This window comes from Sphaerodactylus townsendi, linkage group LG06 (assembly GCF_021028975.2).
Source record: "Sphaerodactylus townsendi isolate TG3544 linkage group LG06, MPM_Stown_v2.3, whole genome shotgun sequence".
NCBI lineage: Eukaryota > Metazoa > Chordata > Lepidosauria > Squamata > Sphaerodactylidae > Sphaerodactylus > Sphaerodactylus townsendi.
The window spans coordinates 33,283,534-33,296,532 of NC_059430.1; the positions used below are offsets into that span (position 1 = coordinate 33,283,534).

The following is a 12,999-nucleotide window of genomic DNA, read 5'->3' on the forward strand; positions in this document are numbered from 1 at the left end:
GAACATATCTATTTGAAAGTAACTGTCAAGCCTAATTCCCCCGCCCACCATACAGCTGCACTACAGCTGCACTACAGACCAAACTATTTGGCCTTCACTAGCTGAGCAGAGGAGAGATAAGCAGTCAGGAAACAGCAGAAGAATAGTTTCACACAGCATATTCACACAGGTCCCATCCCCCAGTACTCAGCTGCCCCAATACCTGGACGCCTTCAAATACTGGCGTCCAATACTCTTGGTCAATCCCAAACATTTCCAGAATTTTTCAAAACCCATTTACCTATTCCAGAAAATCCCACATACTATGTGGAGACCTAAATATATCCAAAAAATATTGATAAGGTATTTTCCAGTTGTATATCTGGTTTGGCTACATCCAAATGCACATTCCTACATGGAACCTTACCTTTCTTCCATTCCCCCCATTATTCCTGGCAAAGCAGCTTATGTGACTTATTGTTGGGTATCTTGTCTATTTAGACAGTGAATGGGCCCAGACATAGTGGAAGAAGAGTTTGCTGGCTCCTAGGTACATTGAAAGCAATCAAGGCAGAAACCAGGCTGACAGCCACCAATTGCTGATGCCTCATATCATCATACCTTTATGTAATCTTCACAGTGGAATTATAAAATGTGCTTCAGACCCAGTGGGAAAATGTTGGTTAATAAATGCAGGAAAAGTTGCATGCTAATGTTTTCATATATAAGAGAAAAGAGTTTGACAAATGCCCACTCCCTAAACAAAACAAACAAAAAACTGCCCTGTCATGGGCTTTTCTTTTTTATTCTGATGCAGGGCATGGGAGCCGTTTTCTTCAACAAAGGAGAGAACTGCATTGCAGCTGGTAGACTGTTTGTGGAAGAAACCATTCATGATGAATTTGTTAGGAGAGTGGTAAGGAATTTATGCAGTTAAAATTAAAATGCATTTCTTTTTTATTATCCTAACACTGTGGCCTTAAACTGTTTACGTTGGTATTTCTGTGTTAATTTCGGCCAAGGTATATTGTTATAAAGGTCAATATGTCTTAAACCCACGCTGGGTCTATGTATGCGTATAGTTTGTCTATGTGCATATGAAGCATGTCCTCTTCCTGCAACCACAAATTAAGACCCAGCCTTCCATGTTATCAGTGACCTGAAGAACAATTGTAAAAGTTGCCTCTGGGCAAGTACAAAGGGCAGATTTTCCCAGTTTCTTCAGTCATTCTCCTGTGCATGCATGTTTGAGCATGAACGAGTGCTTAAGGTGTTTGAGAAGGAGTCTGAACCACATTCTGCTCTCTTAAACAGGAAAATGTTATTGTTTCAAATTAAGCTAGAGCAGAAAAGGAAAATTAAACTTAACAACAGAAAAGATTTACCTCTGACATCTCCCTTGGGTGTCAGTGGAACAAATGCACATCATGACTCCCACCTGCTCCAACCAGGGGAATCCAACTCCCTGCACTTGAACAAAGAATAATAGATGTTTCCCACCTTTTAACTTTTCCTGCCTTTGCTGGCGGGAAGCCTCTTATCTAATCCAGATTTAGGGAACTCGCTTCCAAATGGGAAGGTGGATCCCAATCAACTCAGGGCACACATCCCGTGCTTCTCAATATCCTGCGCATGTTTTAGAACAAATATCCATCTTGCCCTTCCAGGCAAGTAGGTAAAGGTGCAAACACTGGGTCACTGCTGATCATGGGGTTATGCACTGCCATGGGGAGCAGAGGCAAGATTTGCCCCAGGGACCTCTTAGATCATTGGTAATAGTATGCTATACCACTAAGGAACCTTATCAGATATGGAATGATGTTGTGTCCTAATGCAAGCTATCCAGATATCCCAGGAATAGCAAAACTAAAACTAAAATAAATAAAAATAAAAGCAAAGACAAAATAAAAAATAAACAGCATTTTTTTCATGTACCTAGTTATAACGTTGTGCCTCCATTATAATAACATTGCAAGACATCAGCCTTAGTATTTTCCAAGTCAGTTCTGGCATGGCCTTCTGAGGCAGTGACCTCAGAAGTGGGTACAGCAGATGCAAGTGGGCCAGCTGGGCTAGTATTATTACCCAGCCTCTGTGTGCCCACATGGGAAAATCCTATTGTGTATTACTGCTACAGTGTAATGATGGTGCAGAACCCACCAACATGCAGGTGCAGCCATATGCTTCAGCTCCCTCTTCTGGTAGTTCTGTGACAAAAATGAACATTGATCAGGTATTTTCCAGCTGTATATCTCTCATTCTGCTCTCATTCCCCAACTGACTTTAAACACCACAGCACAGACTATTGCTTAAATAAAATTATGACAATACTTCCAAAAGATTACAGTCATGTATTCCCCTCCCCTCCTTTTCATCTGTGGATAACCTGCAGGTGGAAGAAACTAAAAAGATGAAAATCGGCGATCCACTGGACAGATCCACAGACCATGGTCCCCAGAACCATAAGGCCCATTTATTAAAACTTTTGGAGTACTGTGAAATTGGGGTGAAAGAAGGAGCCACACTGGTGCTTGGAGGAAGACAAGTATGTAGACCAGGTAAAACAAGGCCTAAAGTAGGGCTGCAACATTTAGTCAGTTAAATGGATTTATTTTGAATGATTAATAATGTGCTGCTGGGTAGCAGTTGTAGAAAGTATTTTCTAACACAAATACTTTAAAAGAAATTGCTGGTAGGTGCGATCATAGAGGAGGCTAGGAATTGCTCTTAGAAGAAGAGTTTGGATTTATACCTCATTTTTTTCTCCTGCAAGGAGACTCAAGGTGGCTTATAAACTCCTTTCCCTTCATCTCCCCACAACAGACACCTTGTGAGGCAGGTGGGGCTGAGCGAGTTCCGAAGAACTGTGTCTAGCCCAAGGTCACCCAGCAGGAATGTAGGAGTGTGGAAACACATCCGGTTCAACAGATAAGCCTTAGCCACTCAGGTGGAGGAGTGGGGAATCAAACCCAGTTCTCCAGATCAGAAAATGTGCCTGTTGTGATACATAGGGCATACTACCTAAAAAAACAATGAAATAACTTTTCTGCCTTTGAATGGTCCTTTAATCAATTGAACTGCAAGAGTTTTAAGAAACCAAAATTTCTTCTGATAGCTTAAAATAAAAAGCTACTTCCATTTCACATTCTGTTTATAGAACTGGAATGTTTGGAGAAGTTAAACAAATTTTTAGACATTTAGGACACATATGCTCTATGTTGCCACATTTTGGGGGGAAAATGAGCCCAGTTTTAGGTGAGAATTCAGGGATGCTGGAAGCTAAAGAGAACCAAATCACATACTTAACTGGGAGTTTTCTTCTACAATTCTTCAACCAGACTTTATTCTTCTGTGATAAAAGGCTTGGGGTGCCTGATTATTTATGCATAAATTCCGACTGTCGTAGATATAAAAACAGACTTGTGTCTGCCAATGTAATCTGTATTTAATGACACTAGAGTATCGTAGGAGTATCGTAGGACCAGCGCAACGAGTCATACCCACCCTATCATGTTTAGAACAGTAGTAGAAGTAAAAAATGGTACCTCAGGACACCTATGTTGTAAAGCAGTCTTGTTTGGAGCAAATTCCATGCTTGTGAACTATCCAGTGCCTAAAGTGATAAAACTACTGACAAAACGGATGGGAAAATCCAATTACAACCATGACATAACTACTCAGAATTAAACTATAGTCATAAGGATCTTAATTAAGAGTTTAATAAAAACAACCATCGCCCCATTGGGCTTCAATGACAAAATTATCAAACGTAAGATAACACACAGTTGAAAAAGCCTGCACACAAACTACACCGTGTTTGAAGTACAAATCATGAAATCCCTGTGTAGGGTTGTAGAAATATTATATATAGAGATATACATAGAAATATAATTGTAAGGGATCAGGATCCCAATTGAAATAGTGCATTATAGGGAACTAGTTTCCCAGTGGAAAAATTGTAAATGCTAATTGTCAAATGTTTTGTTTTCATCCTTAATATATTACAACACCACATGAGGATTTCATGATTTGTAGTTTACATTAAACATGGTGCAGTTTGTGTGCAGGCTTTTTCAACTGTGTGTTATACTGTGTTTGATAATTTTGTCGTTGAAGCCCAATGTAGCGATAGTTTTATATTAAACTCTTTGTTGAGATCCTTATGACTATAGCCCAATTCTGACCAGTTTTGTTGTGGCTGTAATCGTATTTTCCCATCTGTATTGCCAGCAATTTAATCACCTTAATTATTGGATGGTTCACAAGCATAAAATTTTGTCATTAAAGCCCAATGAGGTGATTGTTGTTCTGTATTAAATTCTTAGTTAAGATCCTTATGATTGCAGTTTAATTCTGACCAGTTTTGTCACGGTTGTAATTGTAATGTGAGCTATCCAAAGCATCTGGGCTTGAATGCTTTAACATTCAAATCCTTGGGGAGATAAAAATGATATCACTAAGGGTACTTGAAGATACAGGCTGAAGAAAAGGTTCTCAATCAAATAAAAGGTACCTATTAAATCAAAAACCTATTAATCTAACCAATTCATAAGGTAACTTCATATAGTAACTTATGGCATTGCAAACAACTTTCTTAGTTTGGAGAAACAATACCTATCACAGGGACTACTGATATAGCAAGGAAGTGCGAGATTTCACAATTTGTATAATTCACCATTGCCTTCTCTCTGACTAGGTTTTTTCATGGAACCTACCATCCTGACAGATGTTGAAGACCATATGTATGTTGCAAAGGAAGAATCCTTTGGCCCTGTAATGGTCATTTCAAAGTTCAAAGATGGGTATGTCCTGCTATAGCCGCCTGCTCAGTACTATTATTCTGTCGGTACAACAATTATGAATGCAGATGATAAAAATAGGTAAAACAAATTTTGAGCTTCTGTTGTGCATGGTGAAGCTGGGTCAGTGCTATAGTCACAGGACTGTTCTCCGTAGCCAAATCAATTACAAAAGTGTGACTGCCATCCAAGCCCTGACAAGTGGTAAGAAAAGGTCAAATACTACAATGGTGAATCTGGATCTAGATTAGCATAAATTATTCTTTCTCACTGCAGGGATATTGACGGTGTACTAGAACAAGCCAACAGATCAGAATATGGCTTGGCTTCAGGGGTCTTCACCAAAGACATAAGTAAAGCTCTGTATGTCAGTGACAAACTGGAAGCCGGAACGGTTTTTATTAACACCTATAACAAAACGGATGTTGCAGCTCCATTTGGTGGATTCAAACAGTCTGGCTTTGGAAAAGATTTAGGTAAGTAGCCATTTATAAAAACACAGAACATTACAAAGCAACTTATTTATTTAAAGCTAGGTGTTGACCATTGTCTTCAATTGAGTTTAAAGTTTAGAACTGTGTAGCTGATTTGTATTCTATCTCAGCAGTGTTGCAAACTTTATTCCAGGGTAGATCAATGAACACAGATCAGAAGCAGCAGGAAAGGCAGCTTGACTCCCTCCCTCCTGAACTGCAGAGTGTCTTGCATTCGGTTCCTCAACTGACAGCAGGACTCAATAGGCATGACCCACACCTTACACAAAATGAATGCAGTTTCTCCTAGAATATTCTGTAATACAATGAGGTCCCTGCAGGGAGAAAGCTTGAAAGCCCAGTTTCTAGTGTATGCTGTTTATGAAGTGATAAATTCAACTGTAACAAAATATGATGGGGGCAGTGGAAAAATACCATTCGCTTTTAGAATAAAGTGGAGGATAACGTAAAAATGGTTCTCGCCTTACAAAACCAGTAATACTTTGAAATGAACTGGGGTTGTGTTCCTAATTGTAGGTTTTTGTTTTGTTCTTTTTGCAAGCACAAAAGCTGATCCAGACTCTTGCAGGTTACAACTATTTAACTCTCTAATTTCTTTCAGGCGAAGAAGCACTTCATGAGTATCTCAGAACGAAGGCAGTAACAGTGGAATATTAATCAACAAAGCAATTCCATTGATAATAGATTTAACTTTAACATATTTCCTCAAGCACAAGGCAGGCGGGACTGTTAGAGACATTTGCTGGCATTACAAAAACCAGAACCTCATCCTACTGAGCCAGGGAAGAACACTTGAATTCCTGTCAGACATTCTCTCTTCAGCTATAGTTTGTTGCCAAGCTTCTACTGACCTAGATCCACTAGCAGTATTTGCAGTTTAGTAGGGCCCCCGAGATGCGTTCAAGACTTTTCTGTGAAATATCTCCAGCTGTATCCTCTCTTATTGTTTTGCCTTTATTATCCACTAAACTAAAATATCAGTTGCAAAGTTACTGCACATCTAGTGGTGGATCCACATTTATATAACAGTGCACTGAAGTCTCCAGCTCCCTAAGCAAGAAGCAGTGGGCTAGACTGCTTGTGTTCTCCAAAGTCAACACGTGGCTTTCTTAACTTAAGTTTCTAAAACGGTGCATTAGACCAGCATTAAGTGTCTTTGTTTCTGAAACACACATCCAGCAGCATATTTTAAGCAACATAGAAAGTCACTTGACTATAAACATTGTAAATGAATTCAAGGAAGTGCACTTACTATAATACAGAGCTTGACATCTGTGTTGAACTATGCATATAAAAGCTATAGCAAATATTTTATAATCTGTTTGCCAATAATGTAATCAACAGAGTTGTGAATGCAAATTACATTAAACTATGCGTGCTTTACAATTTTGAAAGAAGTATTTCTGTAATGCATGCCCCCACCCCAGTTCTGCTTTTCTTTGACAAAAAAGCATTGTACTTTTATGTTGGCTACCTCCTCCATCTTTCCAGAACTATAAGAGACAGCTGGAATACTTCTAAATTGCTTCTACCATTTTTTTTAAAAAACAGATAGCAGGAAATGCAGCTTTTCCATTTATTTCAGGACAGTATAAGGGGGATTATTGCTGTTTCTGTCTTTACTTGAAAAGAGTTTTCATTTTTAGTAAATCCAGAAAACTAGGAAAAATGTCCACCACAGAAATGGAACTGCCTAACCAAGACCTCTGGATAATCATTCTTAATAATTCAATGTCAACATTTTAAGAACAGAATTATATAGATGGTTCCAGTTACAGTACTTAATATAAGGCAAAACATGTTTCAAAATACGTTACTTTTAAGAAACAGTGTTGCTTAATCAAACAAAATCCTCCTTCATTCTCTAGACACACATAATTTCAGATGCATCGTATGATTGTAAGGTTAAATCATACTCAAACTCTTGGCTACCTGTGGATTTCAGATTAATAAACATGGAATGTAGCTTAGATAAATTCCCCCCCTAGTCCGGGCACGATGTAAAAGAAAAACAGCCTGCAAGACTTCAGTAAGTCAACCAATATATTCACTTATACAGTCAAATCAATGGACTTCATCCCACCTACTATTCCATACCCACAATAAAAAACTGATGAAGCCAACGTAATTCTTTCCCCTCCTTGTAGCAGACTCTTGGCCAGCTCTCACAGCACTACACTGGAGTTTCTGATAGTGCTTCTGTGCTACGGTGGTTGTAATACACAACAGCCATTCATAACATCCTTCACCCCAAACTGTACATCCAGGACGGAGGTCAGTGCTGCCATGCAGACCACAAACAACTGGAATAATCCAGGGTGTGAATAGTTCTCATATGAAATCATTTGCAATAGCTTTTGCTGTGAAATTGAGGGAAATTGCTTTTTAGAAATAGCCCTGAAGATATTCCTTAGGTGTCTCGACAGATGCCGTTCCTTTCTTTTTTCCAATTCAGTGCATTTTTCCGGGGTTTTTTTCCATGCTGCCCTAGGCGAAACAGAGTGCCCTCATTATTTTCCTGTCTTTGGACTTGAAAGGAGATCTTTCACGTTTCTCACTAGTTTGAAGTGAAGCCAGCAACCTAGTTTCCAGGAACGCTTGGAAACAAGCTAGTTTGCCCAGAGGACTCTTATCTCAGATTTAACAATGCATGACATGCAACAGAACTGGACGTCTGAAATAGTTATGAAACATCTACTCATTAGATTTACTGTCCAAAACTTCTATTCTGCCTTCTCTCTTGGGCTTAGGAAGCTTAATGTTCTCTACAGTAACCTCTTCACAGGCAGAACTATCATCAGAGTCATCTTCTGAGGCTGAATCTTCTTCCTCTGTACTGGAACCACTCAGTTCCACCAAAGCCACATTCTGTAAATCACACACACACAAAAATCTGTTCACTGTAAAGGCAAGCAGTAAATATACAAAACAAAATTGAGTAATTCCTTCCTTCACTGACCAACACAATATTGTTGGATTTAAAAGCAATCTCAACTGCCAGTCTCAGACTTATGACATTGCTACGGAACTCACTATGCTGTAAGATGAGGTGATGCACAAGAATATACCAAGCCGGGAAGAAAACCTGGACAAATTCATAGAAGAGATCAAAGACCATGATAGCTTATTAGAACCTCTATGTTCTGCTAGCATATCAGAACCTGTGTTTCCAGGATAAATTCTAGGAACTACACTTCTCATCAGTTTTCTCACTCAGCATGGCCAATTGGCCATGCTGACAGAGGCTGATGGGAATTGTAGTTCCTGAACATCTGGAGAGCCGCAGGTTCCCTACCCCTGTGCTAGATGCAGGGGGCAAATGAGAGGGGATACTAATGGCATCATATTACATGAGTAAGTTTCTCAGAGGTATTCTGGTGGTCAATTCTAGACTTCAGTGGACTTTGAAGGGTGAACCTCTATCTAGGGTTGCACAGGAAGAAATCAGCTTTGGTCTGATAAGGTATGGTTCCCCTTATGCTCTTAATCAGATATGCTAGATTTGGACATGCTTTAATGACAAGAGGAAGCAGCATAACTCCTCCAGATAACAAAGCTGTAGTTTTCAAAACAGATATTGCTAAGGAGATAATTGCCCCTTTTGCACACAGTAAAAACAAGTCAGATGAATGAAGATGAACCATAATTCTTACCATTTCAATAACTTTTTCAATTGAAGCATCTACATGTTCAATATCAAAGTCTTCAACGGGAACATTTTCCATTTCTTTTCTTAATTCATCATTTGCATTGGCCATATGTGGTAGAAAGCTCTGTACCCTATCCAAAACTAACACATGAAAAAGCCCTTATGGCGATTAGAATGCCAAAAAAGTGTATTAAAATATATATTTATATGCCAATCAAAAACTCATTTTAGCCACCACCACATTTGAACAGAACTTCTGACAGACCAGATAAAAATATAAGGAGAAAGGAAGGGTAGCAGCAGCTCACTACACAAACAGAAGGGATGATACAGAATTACTTCAAACAAATATGGGTGATCTACTAGTTAATTCCAGGCCTGCAACCAGACATTGCGCTCGATAGAGAGAAGTGGCGTTTAAAAAGCCGAGCAGCGGACCCTGCATTAGCGGGACAACGCTAGGAAGAAGATCTATTGGTTAATTTCCTTTCTTCACTACAATCTTTCAAATCGCAGATCTTCATAAAACTCTGGTGTAGGATCTGGGAGACCCAGGTCAAACCTCCATACTGCCAGGAATTTTGCTGGATAACCTGGGCCACTTGCTTATTTCTCAGCCTACATTACATCACAGGGGTGTTAGGAGGGTAAAATGGGTATGGGAGAACCACATATGTCACTCCTTGGAGGAAGGACAAAACTTTTAAAAAGCTAAATAAACAGCCTTAGGCTACACCAGAAGTAGTATTTCACCTTCTCAGCAATAACATAGTAAAAGAATGGCATCAGGCAATTTTTTAAGAACATGTCTTACACATACATAAAGAACATGTCTTACACAGTACACAATTTTAAAGAACATCTTACACAGTAATAATAATAAACTCAGGCATTAATAAAATACAGAATTGAAAACAAACAATCCAAAAATCAGAAGTACAGGGGAGTGTCAGCATACCAGAACCTTTCCCAAGAAAATTGCAACCATCTCCAATATCACGGATGAGCTATTATTTAACAAAAAACAAGCCCAAGGATTAGGAGTAGACTACCTTAGCAGAGGAGCAGTAATACAATGAAAATCAGGTCTAAAATAAACATGTTTGGGACAATCAAATCAAATGTGCAGCATCGTCTCAGGATTATTGGTGCAATGAGGGTAGACCCAGTCTTGTACAGGGGCCCTCGAAAAACGCCCTTGAAGAAAGGCTGAGGGGAAAGACTGCACCTACCTCTAGTGAGGGCACACCTTTGTTTGGGATTGAATAGAACCTTTAAATAGCAGGTCATTTGCACTTTAGTAGGGACAGTACTAAAGTATATAGTTGAGATCTTACACAGTAGATGAATGCTGTCAAGAGTTTCAAAAGTCTCAGCTTCACATTTTAGAGCAGGGGTATCAAACGTGAGGCCCGGGGGCTAGATCTGGCCTCCTGAGAGGGCTTATGAGGCCTGCAAGCCCAACTCGCCCCCAAGCCACTCGCTCCCAATCTAGCCTGGCAAGCCTGAGGCATTCTCCACTCTTGATCTGTGCTAGTGAGCCACCTCCCCCTACCTCCCATGGCAATCTGGGCTGACAAGCCCACTGCATGCTTGCCAGCTGAGGCAGTTATCCCCTCCTGTGCTGGGATGGCAAGTCATCTGTGGGCTCAGCAATAGAGGCAGCAACACACACACACCCCTTGCTGACCACCTCCCTCAGTGCTGATCTGGGCTAGAAAGCCTGCTGCAGGTTTACCAGCTGAGGCAGCCACCCCACTCCTCAGTGCTGACCACCTCCCTCAATGCTGTTCTTGGCTGGCAAGCTCACTGCGGACTCGCCAGTCAAGGCAGCCTCCCATGCTGATCTGGGATGGGGGCTCACCAGCCAAAGCAGCCACCCTCTCCCCCCCACCCCGGGGCCTGGCCCAACCAAGTCACATTTATGACATAACCGGCCCTCATAACAAATGAGTCCAATACTCCTGAATTTGCATACAAATTTGCATACAAATTTCATCTGCTTTATCTAGATTTGCTCAGAGCATTACAAGTTCCAAAACAATATTTCAAAGAACATAACATTCAACTGCTAATCACATTAAATTAAAAAAAAATAAAACTGGCCTCTACTTTAAGCAAGTATCCATATCAGAAAAGCAAATGGTTATTTTGAAGTGTCCCAAGAACTGAGAAATTAATTTGAATCAATACTCTACTGCTTGTTTTGCATTTAACACAGTTAAATCAATCTGACATTTCTTGAATGTTGGTGCAAAACTAATATTAAGGGTTTTCTCTCCAATGTGGAATTTCCAGAGCTATTCACGATTTTTTAAATTTAAAAGTCATGAGGACTTTTGAGAATGGAGAGGATGAGAATGTGGTTTGCCCTCATATTTGATGGTTTCAGATTTTCCAGGGTTTCTCTGGACTCTAGAACAGAAATTCTTGCTCAAGATTGATCCTATTCTCTTTCAGTTTGTGTAATGCATGCACATCCTATTTTGGAAAAGAAATACTTACTGCTGCTCCTTGGTACCCAAACTGTGTGTGACATCATGGCCTTCTTATTCTTTTGCTTTGAATTCAGCAGTAGTGTCTCATGAATACCTGAAAATCCAAACACCTCACATGATTCTGATTTTTAAATCTTATTTTTCTTGTACAGAGGCACTTCATCCATTGCAATTAGAAGATACTGTGAACCTAACTGCCATGTATCCCCATGCTGTGTGAAATACACTTATACATTTTATACATTTTCAACAATGCATGCAGCGCAGGAACCTGTGGTGCAACACTTAACATGCAACAAAGTAAATACACGCATCAGCCTGATGTTACCAAATAATGTGTAACATGGGAAGTGAACCACATCTATAGTGTACTGCAGGGATTTCTAACTTTATTGAAACTGAAAGCACTTCTGGAATTCTGCAAACAGTTGGCGCAATAACAAAATGGTTGTCAAAAGGGGGTGGTTGGATTATGGTTGCCATAGGGGCTGGGTCAAACCACTAAACATTGTTCGGTTTCAATAAAAATTGTAAAAAGTTCAAAACCAAGCATTCTCCTGTGCTGGAGGCAGCTATTTCCAGACAAAGATGATGCCTCCTGAGCTCTTCTGAAGTAAAGGCAAGCTAGGATTGTCTGTTTCCTCTAAGGAATAGATGTTTTGGGATAGAAACAAATGGGCACAAAGTCATTCACAGACACCACACTGGGGTCACCAGTGTAATGCACATAGTGTGAGTACTGCTACAAAGGTAATGTATCATACATTTGTAAGGCTTATTTAGAGAGCGTGTTTTCCCATAACACCATATTTGCCCTTGTAGGAAAATGTATGTGCTATTTCTAAAGCAAACAAAAACTGCATATTACTATGGTAGTTCGTAAGGCAAAAAGCACAGAATAGCACAATTCATTTATTAGCACTAACAAAGCAAGCTTTGGAGTTCATCAAAACTCTTCATCAGGTTAGATATTAAGCTGCAGTAGATATTAGATATTAAGCAAGAAGGGGTTGGTGATGGCGGCAAAAACAATATTGACTGAGCACGAGGGGCGGGGGGGCAGTTCATAATTTGTCATGACAAACGGGAAATGCTCCCACGATGCCCAGAAACATTACTTGTTCTCCATTCACTTTTAAAAAATTAAACTTATTTTTTAAAAAGCTCTGATGTACTCAAAAGTTTGCTTATTCTTTTATGATTTCCCAGCGAACTGTCAATGAAATTTTTGTGCTACTGTTATTTTTGCACTGACTCACAGCACTCCCTTCTCACTTTACAATGTGCATGTTTGCAACATCCAGAACATGTGCGTATAAACTCTGAGTGATTTCACACTGTATATGTATAAGGAGTTGCAATCGTTATAAATATGCAGCGCGGATTCCACAGTATAATAGCCCCTAAGCAACGAAAGGGGTTTAAGCAGGGTCGGTTTACCTCCATCTCCGCCGCCTTCGACAGAGAGAAGCTCCCGGGATACAGCCCCACGCGCAGCATCTGCGTGCAACTCCATTCGCCTCTCTCCAGATTTCTCTTCCCACACACGCTTTCTCCAAGGTAAACCGGAAATCAAACGA

The 12,999-nt window shown here is 39.9% G+C and overlaps 2 protein-coding genes across 3 annotated transcripts in view; one reads left to right on the forward strand and one right to left on the reverse strand.

The window, feature by feature from the left end:
• ALDH1L2 (aldehyde dehydrogenase 1 family member L2) overlaps positions 1-6,658 on the forward strand; it is a 37,966-nt gene extending 31,308 nt beyond the window's left edge. For both annotated transcript variants that reach the window (XM_048499835.1, XM_048499834.1), the window contains 5 exons: positions 797-895; positions 2,372-2,537; positions 4,676-4,781; positions 5,055-5,254; positions 5,874-6,658. In XM_048499835.1, the coding sequence (XP_048355792.1) occupies positions 797-895; positions 2,372-2,537; positions 4,676-4,781; positions 5,055-5,254; positions 5,874-5,929 (627 nt within the window). In that variant the 3' untranslated portion in view covers positions 5,930-6,658. The remainder of the gene's footprint in view (positions 1-796; positions 896-2,371; positions 2,538-4,675; positions 4,782-5,054; positions 5,255-5,873) is intronic.
• Positions 5,285-12,999, reverse strand: NOPCHAP1 (NOP protein chaperone 1). Its single transcript, XM_048499836.1, has 4 exons — positions 12,860-12,999; positions 11,427-11,513; positions 8,926-9,062; positions 5,285-8,140 (listed from the first exon to the last, which is right to left on the reverse strand). The coding sequence occupies exons 1-4, from the start codon at positions 12,933-12,935 to the stop codon at positions 7,967-7,969; spliced, it is 474 nt and encodes a 157-aa protein (XP_048355793.1). The 5' UTR covers positions 12,936-12,999; the 3' UTR covers positions 5,285-7,966.